Source organism: Sinohyriopsis cumingii, chromosome 11 (genome assembly GCF_028554795.1).
Source record: "Sinohyriopsis cumingii isolate HCF-2022 chromosome 11, ASM2855479v2, whole genome shotgun sequence".
NCBI lineage: Eukaryota > Metazoa > Mollusca > Bivalvia > Unionida > Unionidae > Sinohyriopsis > Sinohyriopsis cumingii.
In genome coordinates, this window is record NC_142971.1 from 65,525,858 (window position 1) to 65,542,309 (window position 16,452).

General features: G+C 33.7%; 1 protein-coding gene across 3 annotated transcripts in view; it reads right to left on the reverse strand.

Moving 5' to 3' along the window:
- Positions 1 to 855: 855 nt before the first annotated feature.
- The window catches only part of LOC149788596 (glutamate receptor-interacting protein 1-like), a 101,902-nt gene continuing 86,305 nt past the window's right edge, over positions 856 to 16,452 (reverse strand). For 2 of the 3 annotated variants that reach the window (XM_089974648.1, XM_089974647.1), the window contains one exon: positions 856 to 12,559. In XM_089974648.1, the coding sequence (XP_089830774.1) occupies positions 12,308 to 12,559 (252 nt within the window). In that variant the 3' untranslated portion in view covers positions 856 to 12,307. The remainder of the gene's footprint in view (positions 12,560 to 16,452) is intronic. The other variant, XR_016424177.1, reaches the window with a different exon arrangement.

The following is a 16,452-nucleotide window of genomic DNA, read 5'->3' on the forward strand; positions in this document are numbered from 1 at the left end:
AAATTTAAAAAGAACTTAGATGACTGTGAATTAAATCCCAAACAGTCATAAAAGTTCAGCTTAGGACCTTCTTATCACTACTTACTGGATTTTTATGAATGATATCACTTCAATATCTTCGTTTCCCAGAAATACTACTCTGAGATTGACCAAATCTGGCCTGTGATTGTATCTTGACCTTGTCTGAGACATTTTTAGTGATCTATCCATGATAAGTCATGTTCAAGGTCAAAAGCCATGACAAAGAATTTTGTACTGTAACAAAAGAAAACACGTGTTTACAAAATTTGGTATGCTGGAGTTTCTGAAGAATATTGTGGATGGTCTCAATACTCAGCAGTTACAAAGAAGAAATGGACTTATCTTGGATTCCTAGAAAATGCTTTATAGCATCAGTCCATTTGGATTTTCCATTCAGGACCAACTATACATGTTGTTGCGGGTCAATATAACCATTCAAGCACAGTAGTGATTACAAGACTCTCAAGATGGACATCATGGTGGTCATTTTGGAGGCCAGTTTGCACCATTTTTATTGAAGACAAACCAAATATTGAAACAAACATTTAGTGAGAACTCCATGTTGATATAACCACATTTATCAGGAATGATAACAATATTTTCAGGAGGGCTACCATGGCAACTATTTTGCATGTATGTGGGGTTTTCAATTAGGATGAAAGGGTGTGCCAAGCTTCATGATTTTTCCTTCAAGTAGTTTTGAAAGAGTGGCAATAAAAAAGCAAATATAACAAATACCTGACTATGGACACAGGACAAAATATGGTATTCTGGTCTTTGCCAAGTAAAGCTAAATTCACTACAAGGTATCACAAAATCACAGGTGAGACTATGAAATTTATTTTTAAGTTTATTTCACTCATTTTTATGACATAAGATACAACATTAACATGGAATATCAAAGTGTGTCATCAATCAATCATTCAATGGAAAAAAACTTATAAAATGGCAGGCAAATTACAATTGTTTGGACATTATAGTGTACACCATGACATAAATGTCATTAGGGTAGCACCTGGCTACTTACTTCATCATCAAGACAAAAATGCTTAAAGGGATGAGTATACGGTTGCAAATCAAATACATAAAATATCAAAATGTTGAGTAAAATGGAAGGAAGACTGAGATTCACTACAAATCCTATATTACATGATATTATTTGACACTATTGCACAGTCTGTACGGAACTGCTACACTTTACTTTTTCAATGGCTGCATAGATGCAATGAGACATGGGCACTGTTCTATCTTGAAAGGTTATCCATATTTAATGATGATCAATTTCAATCATGTATCCTCAAAACTAAATTCTAAAGTATATATTTATTGATATTTTTTAATTTCAATATTTGGAGGATATTTTTAAATACTGAAAACATAAAATAATTATTTATAAAAGATAATTTTAAGTTTGTGTAACAATTTATACAAGTTTATAAACAGCTTTTCACAAGTCAGTTGGATCGGACTCTATCTTTCTTTGCATATTTTTCTGCAAATTAATACTTCAGTTGTCGAAATAATGTTTAGAGATATAGTCTGACTTTTACCCAGTCTTGTTCAATATTAAATCATAATTTATAAAATGGCTGATTCCACTGCTAAAATCAGTATATAATAGTTGATTACATAGCTCATCTTCAGGAAGTATTTTGTTTTCTCCGGCAACCATTATACAATTATCACAGAAACAAATTCAGATTCAAGTCATCCTAATCTATGAAATTAGGACTCTTTCAACAAGGCATAGAACACACACACACATTTTCATTCAAATCTAGGCAGACATACTATAATGAGTTGATAAAACCAGAGTGTATTTTGTTAAAATCAAATTCCGAAGATCTTCAAGCGATATTATCATCATCCACCCCTATAAGCCAGATTTTACTGGGTGGAATACAGTGAGTTTGAGTAACCCTAAAGTGATAATCACACAGTTCATGCATCAGTAATTATTTTGATTAGTCACTACAGCTAAAGCTTCACATAATATGCATGCAGTCTACTTTTCTGATAATTAGAGCGTAACCATATCTGAACTTTCAAAAAAGAGGATGCTCCACAGATTGGATGTATCTGTATCATTTATCTGTATGATTTTAAGGACTGAAGAAAAGGATATGTCTGGAAAAAAGAGGATGTATAGCAACCCTAAATATCTACTCATTCACAATAACAGTTAACCTGTACAGCGTAACCTAATCACAATGGAAAATGTATAGTCATTATTATGTAACTTTATGGGTTTCATGAATCTAACATGATGAGTACCAAAAATGAACTTGAAACAAAATTTCAACAAAGTTAGTGAAGCATGAGATACAAGTCACAGAGACCTGTTTTTCAATAAGGATTAACCACTATCTAGCTGGATCGCCTCACCAAGTTTTATGATTCTTGGTATGATAGTATGCATATCGCAGATCAAAAATCTAAGTAGTCCTGGGTTACATGCAAAAACATAACCTGAGCCAGTAAAATATAAATGCAAGTCACCATTACCTTTTTAATTCAAGGGTGTCATACTATCAGAGATACATATCATTATAAAGTTTTATGATTCAAGCATGAACAGAGCTGGGAAATAAACTTAAAACACAAACTTTAATATATGTTAGCAATAAATCATAATGACCTACTTCTTCAGTAAGAGAGAAATCCTCACCAAGATGCATCCCTCACCAAGTTTCAAGATTCCAGATTGGACAGTATGTACACAGCATGCAAAAAACTCAAAATATTAGCTCAATGCGACAACTTAACCAAAGCCAGTTAAATGTCAAATGTGGGTCAAAGCAACCTTAGCACAGAAAATCCTTGAAAGATAAACTTTAAAACAAAAACTTTAATAAGAATCAGTGATGTAAGAACTATGGCTCACTGTGACCAAGTTTCATGATTCCAGGTATACTAGTAATGCAAACAGGGTACAAATAGCCCATGTGGTAATGAGTGACAAACAAAGCCCATGTGGTAATGAGTGACAAACAAAGCCCATGTGGTAACGAGTGACAAAAACCTAATCTGAATCAATAAAATGTAGGCTCGAAACAAAGATTCATACAACAATTAGTTTGTCATTTCAGAACTCACAGTTTTAGAAAAATAATCTCAATACACAAAATTAAACCCAAAGCAGTGAAGCCTAAAATAAGGGTCACAATGACTTGTTTTTGTGATTAGGGTGTAGCATTCATCAAGAAGCATCCCATCATCTAGTTTCATGATTCTAGGTATGTGTATAGGGTACATAAAAACAGAGCTAAATGTAAAAACTTAACCAAGAATATACAAATAATCTACACATATATACAAAGAAAGCCTCCTCTAAAATGGGTAGCTGCCATGCAACCCATTCCACACTGCTGCCGCCTGGGACCTAAGATGAACGAATGGCTGAGATGCAATGAAATTGTATCAATGTATGAGCTTTTGCATGTGCTGGCATCGATGCCATGGCTTATACTTCATAGAGATGAGCCAATAATGTCAAGGTCCTATTTTCTTCATTTATGTTTGACACAATCATCACACGAACATCTTGACATGCATTTTATTATTTTAATCAAACATCAAGGCAGAAATGGATCATCCTAATGTTATTAAATTTGTGAAGAGTTTAATTCAGAACACTGTTTTATCACAGACATGGCTATGTATGTCATAACACGTATTTAACTTAACATCAGAACAAGCAAGGGTTTGTGGGACTTGTTTAGTAAATAGTGCAATCAAAACAAATCACAAATACTTAAAACTGCAGATAACTTGTGTCTGCTGATTAAACAAAAATTACACAACGTGCTATGTCTCGCTGCTCAGTTGTGGCATGAACCAAAACTCTGACATAGTCACTATAGCAATGAAGTAGATCACCTTAACCCAGCAGTAAATAACCAAGGTGATTAATATTCCTAATAAAAATACAGACATAAAATTTTAAGGATGTACACACAAATAAGATGCTGAATTAAATTTAAAAAAATAATTTAATCGTTGGAGTGTGAAACATCTGCTGTTGTGTATAGTAACCTCTATGATGAATACACCAATCAAGTTTAAGGACTATTCAAATCAGTGTCAGAGAAAGCTAACTTTGTAGCAAATTATGTTTTCTCCAAGAATACTTAACCAATCATATTAGCATTAGGAATAAGAGCCTGCTATCCTTTTGAAAACAGACCTACTAGGGGATGAAATTTCGTCTTTTCTATCTACATCAGATAGAAAAGGGCAATCACTCATGCTTATGACCTCTCCTTACCACCACCAGCTGTCATCAGTTTTTAAGCTGAGAAAACCACCAACAAGAATACTTACATAGCTGAGTATTCAAGTAATGTGATCAGGTACGTATTCTCAAAATAACCTAATTTTCTACAAAATTTGCTTTCTCCTTTTACTACATTCTCCTATCACAATTACATTAGGAAAATAGGTAATAGTAGAGAGAGTTATGTACCCTACCAATACTTTGGGTATTCTTCTAGGGAAGAATGACTGAATTTCCTTTGTGAATGATAACCCATTCTCCTACTTAAAGTAATGCAGCCTATGGTCACTTGGTCCATGACCACTCTATTAGGTTAAGATGATTACTAAAATCTTATTACCATCAAAATTCACTAGTAAATCCAGCCAACCTAAGGCTTAATTAGGTCTGGCGGTCATCTGGACTGCAGCTACAGGACCAACCAAATTCGGATTTTGTCGTCTCTGTAAATTTAAAGCCCTGAGATGAAAACTCTAGAAGTGTGACTCTAAATGCCAGAAAATTATCCCTAAGCAGTACTGTCATCTCTTCACATAGGACAGCAGAGACCTGATTTTAATTGGATTGAATGATTAGCAATATTCTCAAGGTTTTCTATTAACATCTGTTAGCATGCAATGATCATGGCATTTACAAATAATAGCTAGATACAAAAGTGTAAAAAAATTTATATACATGGTAAACTTGTTCAAACTTTCATAAATATTCCTTTTACAAAAAAGGTTATAATCAACTACATTCAATTCCATGAAATACCCAGTATATAAATTCAGTGCAAAGCAGGCACTGGAATGATTGGTTCATGTACACCAATAGGATCTCATAAAAATTTCATTGTATAATCTTGATCAGTATATATGTACATTATAGATGTAAAAGATGTATAGAGCACTATTTAAATAAGACATATCATATATACATTAAAGAAACCCTTACATTACAAAAAAGCCTCACCATTTTGAAAAGGTAACTTCACTTGCCTTGGTGGAAAGAAAAGAAATGGATTACTATCCAAAATACACTGCCTGCAGTGTAAAAAACAAATCTAAGAATTACAGCATACTCCCATTTCATATAACTTAAAATTTTAAATACAAAATATCAATATTTTAATATAACTATTGAGAACTTCTTCCAGCATCAACTTGCTAAAAATATAAACTAAGTCTTGTTGTTTTCCATGAAAGCAACACATTGTACAATTATCATAATTAACCAATTTGTGTGTGCCATTCTATATTCTTTACATTATAATTGTTGCACATAGTGAAAATTCTAGTGAAAATTATCTTGCACATTTGGCTGTTACATGTAATGATTTTATCAAGAAGTGGCAAAGCAGATAATCTTACACAAATAATTTTTGTGAAATACACAGAATAATTTATATCTTTTGGCAGCCACTGCATATGAAATACATATAAAGTAGCTAGAGAGAGATTTTCTGAAAACTAAATTCTGCTTCAACAATGCGTATGATAACGATGTAGAACATTGGCTCCAAATCATGTATAGCAAGCCCGATATAAATTTACCTGATTATGTCAGAATGATCAATACATTTCGTATTCGAATACCATATATATTCAATGGGTCTGAACCACTCTGGTAGCCTAAGTGGTTAAAGAGTCTGCCTCAGATGCAGGAGGTCACATGTTCAAACCCTGGCGGAGTCATACAAAAGATTTATAAAAATGGTACATGCAGCTGCCTTGCTTGATGCTCAGCATTAAGAGGTTAGTGTTAGGACTGGTGCCTGGTGTCAGGATAATATGACTGGGTGGGACATGATGCTACATATCTGCAACAGTATGCCCTAGTGCTAGACATCGCTATAAACTGCCACACTGTAGACATCACAGCATTATGACTAAAAATGTCAAAGCTAAGTTAAAAATCAAAACAAAAAAACACCGATTCAACTAAAAACTGTAAAGACCAGATTTGCCATCACAAAATGCACTGGAAGTTGTAGGTTTATGCAGTTTGTTAGGAGTAATCAGCAGAATAAGCAATACACACCCTCATCTGCTAAAACATTATGCATCTGCAGATCAGGGTCACTGCTGTTTCCATTTGGAACCAACTTGCAAGTAAGTATCGAGAGTATTGCAATTTTATGTAGGCAATCAGAATCTTACTGTTTCTGAAAAAAGATGCGATATTTTGTAGTGGACGTGAACAAATATTTAATCCCGTTTTTTTCTGTGGAAACTGCATAAAGCCAGAATATCATTTAAGCAGGGACATCTGGATTAATTTACACGTTTTATGGCACCAACACTAAATTCTCTAATTTCAGTAAGTTTCCAATGATGCTGGCAAGGAGTTTTCAGTACATATACAAACAAAACTAGAGAATAGGCAAATCTATTTATTTTATTCTCGTGCCTTTCAAATTATAAGTTGACTTCTAAACACATAAGGGAATTTTCTGTAAATAAGAGAGAAAAAGTTCTGGCAAGAAGTCGTATTTGATATTTAAGACTGGCTGACAAATGGTATTTAACTTGAAATTTTATGGTTAGACATATATTTCAGATGATGACAATAATGAGCAGATCTTAACAACTACTGAAGTTATTTACTGGCCTTAAATATTGCACTTTATATGTTATTAGAATAATGGGAAAGGTATGACATCTAAATATATCCAGTCTATAAACCCAAACTTCAGTCAAGGTACGGCAATTAAACACATACATCTACAACCCAAACTTCAGTTAAGGTATGGCCAATTAAACACATCCATCCACAAACCAATCTTCAGTCAAGGGGTAAGGTAATTTAACATATCCACTCTATAAACTAAATATCAGTGAAGGTACAGCAATTAAATATATCCATCTACAAACCAAACTTCAGTCAAGCTAAGACAATTAAACATATCCATCTACAAACCATACTTCAGTCAAGCTAAGACAATTAAACATATCCATCTGCCAACCATAATGCAGTCAAGGTATGGCAATTTAATAACCATCTACAAACTAAACATCAGTCAAGGTATAGCAACTAAACACATTCAATCTATAAACCAAATGTCAAGGTACTGAAATTAAACATATTCATCTACAAACCAAACTTCCATCAAGGTATGGCAATTAAACACATCCAATCTATAAACCAAATGTCAAAGTACTGAAATTAAACACATCCAAACTACAGACCAAATGTCAAGGTATGGTGACTAAACACATCCAATCTATAGACAAAATGTCGAGGTATGGAAATTAAACAAATCCAATCTATAGACCAAATGTGAAGGTACAGAAATTAAACATATCTAATCTATAGACCAAATGTCAAGGTATGATATGGAAATTAAACATATCCAATCTATAAACCAAATGTCAAGGTATGGAAATTAAACAAATCCAATCTATAGACCAAATGTGAAGGTACAGAAATTAAACATATCTAATCTATAGACCAAATGTCAAGGTATGATATGGAAATTAAACATATCCAATCTATAAACCAAATGTCAAGGTATGGAAATTAAACATATCAAATTTACACACCAAATGTGAAGGTACAGAAACTAAACATATGTGATCTATAAACGAAATGTCAAGGTATAGAAATTAAACATATCCAATCTATAAACCAAATGTCAAGGTATGGAAGTTAAACATATCCAATCTAGAGATCAAATGTCAAGGTATGAAAATTAAATATATCCGATCTATAAACCAAATGTCATGGTATGGAAATTAAACATATCCAATCTATAAATGAAATGTCAAGGTATAGAAATTAAACATATCAAATCTACAAACCAAATGTGAAGGTACAGAAATTAAAAAACTGATTAACCCATTAATAACTAGTAATTTATCCATATCTTGTGATGTGCCTGGGTAAAGATGTTTGTTGCCCCGTCCCAACCCTTCCTGTAGAAAATATGTTATCAATAAATATGCATACACACAGTAATTATACATAATTTCATTTTGATATGCTTTGGTATACACAGTATGATATGATCTTAGAGGCTATATTCATATAAAAATCATATTCATCTGTAACGAAGTGATATGCACCAAAATTATCTCAAGTTATAAAATCATTATTTGCTGTTAAAAATCCGAAACTCTGACTATGCTTAACAGGAAGCTGCAAGTTACAATTTATAACGCTGTTTAAATACCACATGCATAACGTGTTTTTTGATATGCAGAGATTCCAAAATTGACTTTCTAATGGATGAATGTTCAATTCTGTTTTGATAATTATGAAGTGTTAATCTTTCATAATCTTACAAAGTGAAAATGGTAGGCTAATGCTTCATGACATGATCTGTACATGCCATCTTATTCTAGATTCTGGGGATTCCTGAAATCTGAAATACTGCATTCTAATTGCCCATAATGTTGACCACATGCATGAGATACTGTATTCTATATGTTCACAATGTTGACTACATGCCTTAGACACTGTTTTCCAATTACCCATAATGTTGACCACATGCATGAGATACTGTATTCTATATGTTCACAATGTTGACTACATGCCTTAGACACTGTTTTCCAATTACCCATAATGTTGACCACATGCATAAGATACCGTATTCCAATTACCCATAATGTTGACCACATGCATGAGATACTGTATTCCAATCACCCATAATGTTGACCACATGCATGAGATACTGTATTCCAATTACCCATAATGTTGACCACATGCATAAGATACCGTATTCCAATTACCCATAATGTTGACCACATGCATGAGATACCGTATTCCAATTACCCATAATGTTGACCACCTGCATGAGATACTGTATTCAAATTACCCATAATGTTGACCACATGCATGAGATACTGTATTCCAATTACCCATAATGTTGACCACATGCATGAGATACTGTATTCCAATTACCCATAATGTTGACCACATGCATGATACTGTATTCAAATTACCCATAATGTTGACCACATGCATGAGATACTGTACTCCAATTACCCATACTGTTGACCACATGCATGAGATACTGTATTCCAATTACCCATAATGTTGATCATATGTTCTTTACATGTCAGGACAGTAAGAAAAGTAAATCCCTGAGATTAAAGTGAGTCAATATTTTGGTATACTTTGAAATATCCTATTCAAGTTGCTGTTTATAATTTTGTTCCTAATTAGGTTTAATATTAAGCATGATATTTTCTGACTGATTTTGTACTAAATTTGATTTATACAAAGCTTTCTAGAAAATTATACTGAATGCACCAATGTATAAACTATCCGTCTGTTTTCAAATGTTGGCAAGTTTTGATAAATCGTATTAAAACAGCATATTTTAATATTGAGTATTTAAAGGTAAAGAAGCAGTTCATTGGCATGAAATGTCATAAACTTTGCATCGAAGCATAAAATCATGGTTACTAATGCAAACAAAATCTCTACAACTTACCCTGCATGGCAATGACTTAGAATGATGTTAGAGCAATTTTGACAACAGTTTCAAATTTAATGGTACATCAAACACGCAAATCAACATTTGCCTATTTAATGACATGATACAGAACCACAATGCCATGCAAAGCAGTTACGTATTTATTTCTTCTAAGAATATATCTGATTGTCTAAATAATTATAACATTGTATTGATATATTGCTAAACCAATGCTAATGAAAATCTATTTTAGGACATCTCATCTTGAGACAGACCACACAAGCTGACTCTATACCTGATATTTAAATCATGAAAACATGTACAAATCAGGGCAAACAGCCTCCCATGACCACATTAGAAGTTCCAATAAGACAGGTTCCATTGCAGTCAATATTACATCATTAAAGTCATTATAATATGATTTCATGATAATCCAGTTCACAGCTATTTAAATGCGATTTAAACTAACTTTACCATTATAGTGATTATCATCCATTGTACAGCTATTTAAACTAACTTTACCGTTATAGTGATTATCATCCATTGTACAGCTATTTAAACTAACTTTACCATTATAGTGATTATCATCCACTGTACAGCTATTTAAACTAACTTTACCATTATAGTGATTATCATCCATTGTACAGCTATTTAACCTAACATTACCATTATAGTGATTATCATTCATTGTACAGCTATTTAAACTAACTTTACCATTACTGAGCTGTTTCTTAGTGATGGTTATCCATTTCACAGCTTTTTAATCTAACTGCACCATTACTGAGCTCTGTTAGTGATTATTATCCATTGTACAGCTATTTAACCTAACATTACCATTATAGAGATTATCATCCATTGTACAGCTATTTAAACTAACTTTACCATTACTGAGCTGTTTTCTTAGTGATGGTTATCCATTTCACAGCTTTTTAATCTAACTGCACCATTACTGAGCTCTGTTAGTGATTATTATCCATTGTACAGCTATTTAACCTAACATTACCATTATAGAGATTATCATCCACTGTACAGCTATTTAACCTAACATTACCATTATAGAGATTATCATCCATTGTACAGCTATTTAAACTAACTTTACCATTACTGAGCTGTTTCTTAGTGATGGTTATTCATGTCACAGCTTTTTAACCTAACTGCACCATTACTGAGCTCAATTAGTGATTATCATCCATTGTACAGCTATTTAACCTAACTTTACCATTATAGTGATTATCATCCATTTCACTGTTATTTAACCTAACATTATCAATATAGCGCTTATCATCTATTTGACTGTTATTAAACCTAACATTACCATTATAGTGATTATCATCCATTGTACAGCTATTTAACCTAACATTACCATTATAGTGATTATCATCAATTTCACTGTTATTTAACCTAACAATACCATACCATTATAGTGATTATTATCCATTGTACAGCTATTTAACCTAACTTTACCATTATAGTGATTATCATCCATTTTACTGTTATTTAACCTAACATTATCAATATAGCGCTTATCATCTATTTGACTGTTATTAAACCTAACATTACCATTATAGTGATTATCATCCATTGTACAGCTATTTAACCTAACATTACCGTTAGAGTGATTATCATCCATTTGACTGTTATTTAACCTAACATTACCATTATAGTGATTATCATCCATTTCACTGTTATTTAACCTAACAATACCATACCATTATAGTGATTATTATCCACTGTACAGCTATTTAACCTAACTTTACCATTATAGTGGTTATCATCCATTTCACTGCTATTTAACTTAACATTACCATTACTGAGCTGTCTGCTAGTGATAATCATCCATTTCACAGCTATTGAACCTAACTGCACCATTATTTGGCTTGATCTTTCGAGTAATATCTTGACAGTGTAATGCTGGTGATTATCTGTGCTGCCAAAATGTGATAGTGAAGCTATTATGGCAAATGAAATAAGTAGCTAACTATAAAATATTTTCTTTCTTTGCCCTGTTGATGTTACTACTTTTAGAATACTGGTTTCTTTAAGTGGAACAGCTTCAGGTAAACAACACACATTTGAAAAAAGAATCTGCACATAAGAATCTAACAACATTTATCTTCATAAGTAAATCTGATTAACATCTACAAGGCAAGGTACCTAAATAACAAAATTTTAGTTTAGTAAACAATAATGTTAAAAGATGACAAAGATCTATCAAAAAGTGGGTCTCTGTATAAAGCTGCTTTTGAAGGGTAATATCCAGTCTAACTTCCTGCCATAAACTTCAAGAAATTCCAACATCTGCTGCCTCAGATGTATCCTTGATGTTCCTAAATGCCCAGAATCAAAATTTTTGGTAAATCCAAATTTGTTCTGAATTCCATTCACAAAAGATTCCATTCATACTAAAGTGTATCTGTCAAAGGTGAAAGATGGGGTGTGTAATAAATACAAAAGCACATTCACATTTAATTCTAAATAATGTTAAATAACTTGCTTGATATGATGCATGACTATGTTTTGACCTGATGTCCTCAATATATTCCTATACTGTACCAAATTCATTCTTTTAATGACACAGACCAAGTCTGATATGTAGTTTTGTGTGCCTATCACACCGATTTAGGTGACAAACTCCTGTTGATGAATGAATTCACGTTCTCATAATGAGGCTCCTCTGCCACAGATACACAGTTACGTGTGACTGATGGCCCACTAGAATCAGTAGCCGAGTCCTGGGAGGGAATTCTCTTGTCCCCTGTCAGTATATTTCGACACACAACCAGCTCCAGATGATTTCCTGCCTCAGCAATCAGAGGCACAACCATAAAACAGTCCATATTCCTAGTCTTCTTCCCATTAACCTGAAATAAGGGCATCTGAGGGTGATAAACTTGCGTGATTATACAACATCAATATAAACACATTAAGCATGGCTTAAAACCATTCCAGAATTATATTCAGTTTTTACTTCTTATTTTATGTTCTAACACATCTGTGAAGGTGACATGCTTTCTGACTAGCCAAACTAAAATTTCTGGCACTGTGACATTATGACTCTCCTTATGTGGCAGTCCTACAGGCCATTACCTTTTTAGATCCTGAGACAGTCCTACAGACCATTACCTTTTTAGATCCTGAGACAGTCCTATAGACCATTACCTTTTTAGATCCTGAGACGGTCCTATAGACCATTACCTTTTTAGATCCTGAGACAGTCCTATAGACCATTACCTTTTTAGATCCTGAGACAGTCCTATAGACCATTACCTTTAAAGATCCTGAGACAGTCCTATAGACCATTACCTTTTTAGATCCTGAGACAGTCCTACAGACCATTACTTTTTTAGATCCTGAGACAGTCCTATAGACCATTACCTTTTTAGATCCTGAGACAGTCCTATAGACCATTACATTTTGAGACCCTGAGACAGTCCTATAGACCATTACATTTTGAGACCCTGAGACAGTCCTATAGACCATTACATTTTGAGACCCTGAGACAATCCTATAGACCATTACATTTTGAGACCCTGAGACAGTCCTATAGACCATTACATTTTGAGACCCTGAGACAGTCCTATAGACCATTACCTTTTTAGATCCTGAGACAGTCCTATAGACCATTACATTTTGAGACCCTGAGACAGTCCTATAGACCATTACATATAGCAGTGCTATATGCCATTGCATTTTCAATGCATATGTAGCAGTTCAGCAGGTAATTGCATTTTCAGCCCCTATCAGGCAGTCCTATAGAGCATTACATTTCCTGTCCCTATGTGGCATTGCTATAGGGAATATTTTTATATTTTCAGTCCCTTTGGGGTAGTACATTTTCAATCCCTCTGTGGCAGTACATTTTCAGCCCTTATGAGGTAGTCCTATAGGCCATTACAATTTCAACCTCTATTTGGCAGTTCCATAAGTCATCACATTTCAGTTCCTATGTGTCAGTCCTATAGGCTATTAACTTTTCATCTTTTTTAACAAAAACATCCATTATGTGTTAGAACCGGGAAAGTTGCATTCTTTTTTCAGATTCACTCTTATATCTAGTGTCAAATGTTGTAGAATTTGTTTTATAAGCTACCCTGAGTAAACTAAATTTGCAGGAGTAAAGCCAATGATATACATCTGTACACCAGAAAACAATACTTCTGCCCTAATTAGGATACTAATGATAGTTCCACTGACCTAAATAAGTTCAATTAAGTCAATACAATGGACACAAGAAAATGCCACATTAATCAATTTTTTTTTTACTTTTTGGAAAATATGATATATAACCTCATTCAGTGTCTTTCATATATATATATATATATATATATATATATATATATATATATATATATATATATATATATATATATATATATATATATATATCTTATAGAACCTCATTCAGTGCCTTTCTTTCCAAATGAAATCTTTGTGAGATATTGTTGGGAGTCAAATAAATTAAGAGTCACATCATTAAAATATAAAAACCCAAGATACTTCTTCAGTGGTTAAAATGCCTATTGTGAGGTTGACTATCTTAATTTTCATAATGATTTGGCTCAAGGCATCACATGCAAGTTCATGCTTAAGTTTTTGATTCATGAAATAGTTCTGTTTCCTTTGACACCAGCCACGTCTTTATGATGAAGTTGCCTGTATTACTGAAAAGCAACCATGTCTGGAAGAAATGTTTCTAGTTTTCTAATTTAACATGTCATGCTATATGACACAGCAGGCAATGTTAAGCATTCATTCCTGACTGAGATGAGAAAGAATGTCAAACAAATTGTACCAATTATACAGAAATTAATCAGATAAAGTGCTACATTTCTCTTCCAATTTTACAATGTTCGTTTCATTTTCTTGAAATTAAAATTCAGGATCTGATCTTAAGGTCATAGAGATATCTTTCCAATGGTCTTTGTCATCTCAATGTCATAGCAATATCCTTTCAAAGGCTTCTGTCATCTCAAACTCATACATATATCTTTCCAAAGGCCTCTGTCATCTCAAGGTCAAATATATATTGTTACAATGGCCTCTGTTATCTCAAGGTATTGTGATATCTTTCCAATGGCCTCTGACATCTCAGGGGGCCCCGAGTGACTGAGTGGTCTAAAGCACTCTCCGTTATGGATCACTGCCATCTCACCTCTGTCTGCGTGTGTTTGAATCTCGGATTCAGCCAATGTGGGTATGTAAGAAAGCTTGCCAGTAGTTTCTCATGGGTTGGTGGTTCTTTCTGGGCTTTTCCCAGGTTCTTCCTCCACCATTAATACTGGCCGCCATGTATAGCCTATTGTGTGCTGAAAAATGGCGTTAAACCCTAAAACAACAACTGACATCTCAAGGTCATACATAAAGGCATCTTTCCAACGGCCTCTATCATCTCAAGTTCATGCCTCTGCCATTTCAGGGTACAGAGGTATCATTCCAATGGCCTCTGTCATCTAAAGGTCACATATATCTTTCCAATGGCCTCCACCATATTACAAAAAACAGTAGAATATTAAGACTTCACAAACCCACCAACCCAAAACTCACTTTCTCACTAAGACACTGATAGTTTGTCCAATTTTCAGTAGGGTGCATCTACAAAACTACATTGGTGTACTGTTCCAAATCATCAGACAGAATGAGTCTGATATGGCAGTGTGATATCAATTGAGGCCATTACACCAAGACACACTGATAAGCCATATCAAATGAGTTCTTTCAACTGAGTCATAACAAAATGTGGTTTTGTTTTTATTACATGCCTCCTCTTCTATGCTTTCAAATAACTGTAGCTTTACTGTATAATTCAAATACAATTGGGATATATGAAAGTTAGATTCATTGCATCTAAGAAATATTAATGCACAGACATAAAAAAGAATACCTAAATAGTTCCAATCAGGGTGTTTGTTAAGAAAATATGGACTGAACTGCCCTTTTTGAATGCCAGAGCAAGAATGTAGGATTAAATGGATATATGAGACAAAAAAGCACATATTGCTACTGTCAAAATTGAAATTGTGTTCGAAAGTTTAGAACTGTGGTCTGTTGCAGAGACAGTTACATTATGTTCAACAAAGAGGTTTGTAAGGTACATCTTGGCCTTCATGACCTCTAGTTCATTTTCAGAAAGTGCAGTTCTAATCTTCATGGGGGACATGAGTTCTTGCTAGATCTCTAGCTGTCTTCTTATTCCTGTGATTGCAGTAATAATCTCTCCCAACATGACCAATATTCCTGTGAGTAATATACAAGCTGACACATGATGTCCAACAACTGCATTTGTCACCATACTAGATTTTTTAAAACTACAGTTTGCCTTCGATTTGTTTTTATGACATTTCCAGATCTTCAGTCTAAGTTATAACATAAAAATAAAAGCTTGATCGTGTGGGCACTTTTCATGAACATGAGTGAATTCAAACATCTAAGTGCCTGCTCTAATGTCTGTCTGGTTACCTGATCAATGCCAATAAGACTAAACCCAGATCTGTATCAAACCTGGTCAAGGCAACGTCTGGATCTGACCTCAATAATCCTATTTTTATATTTTTGGATTATTGTTCTTAAGTTCATCATTTAAGAGTCACTGCAGTAACCCTTATGGTAAAATTTGAAGGGTTGGCAGGTCCAGCTTCAAGAGCAATTAATGTCAATCCTCTGTCCAACAAATTTTCAAGGCAACCCCTATGACCCACACCTTTTAAGTGACCAGGTATTTGGCATAACCTGTGATATTAATCCATTGAGGAAATCA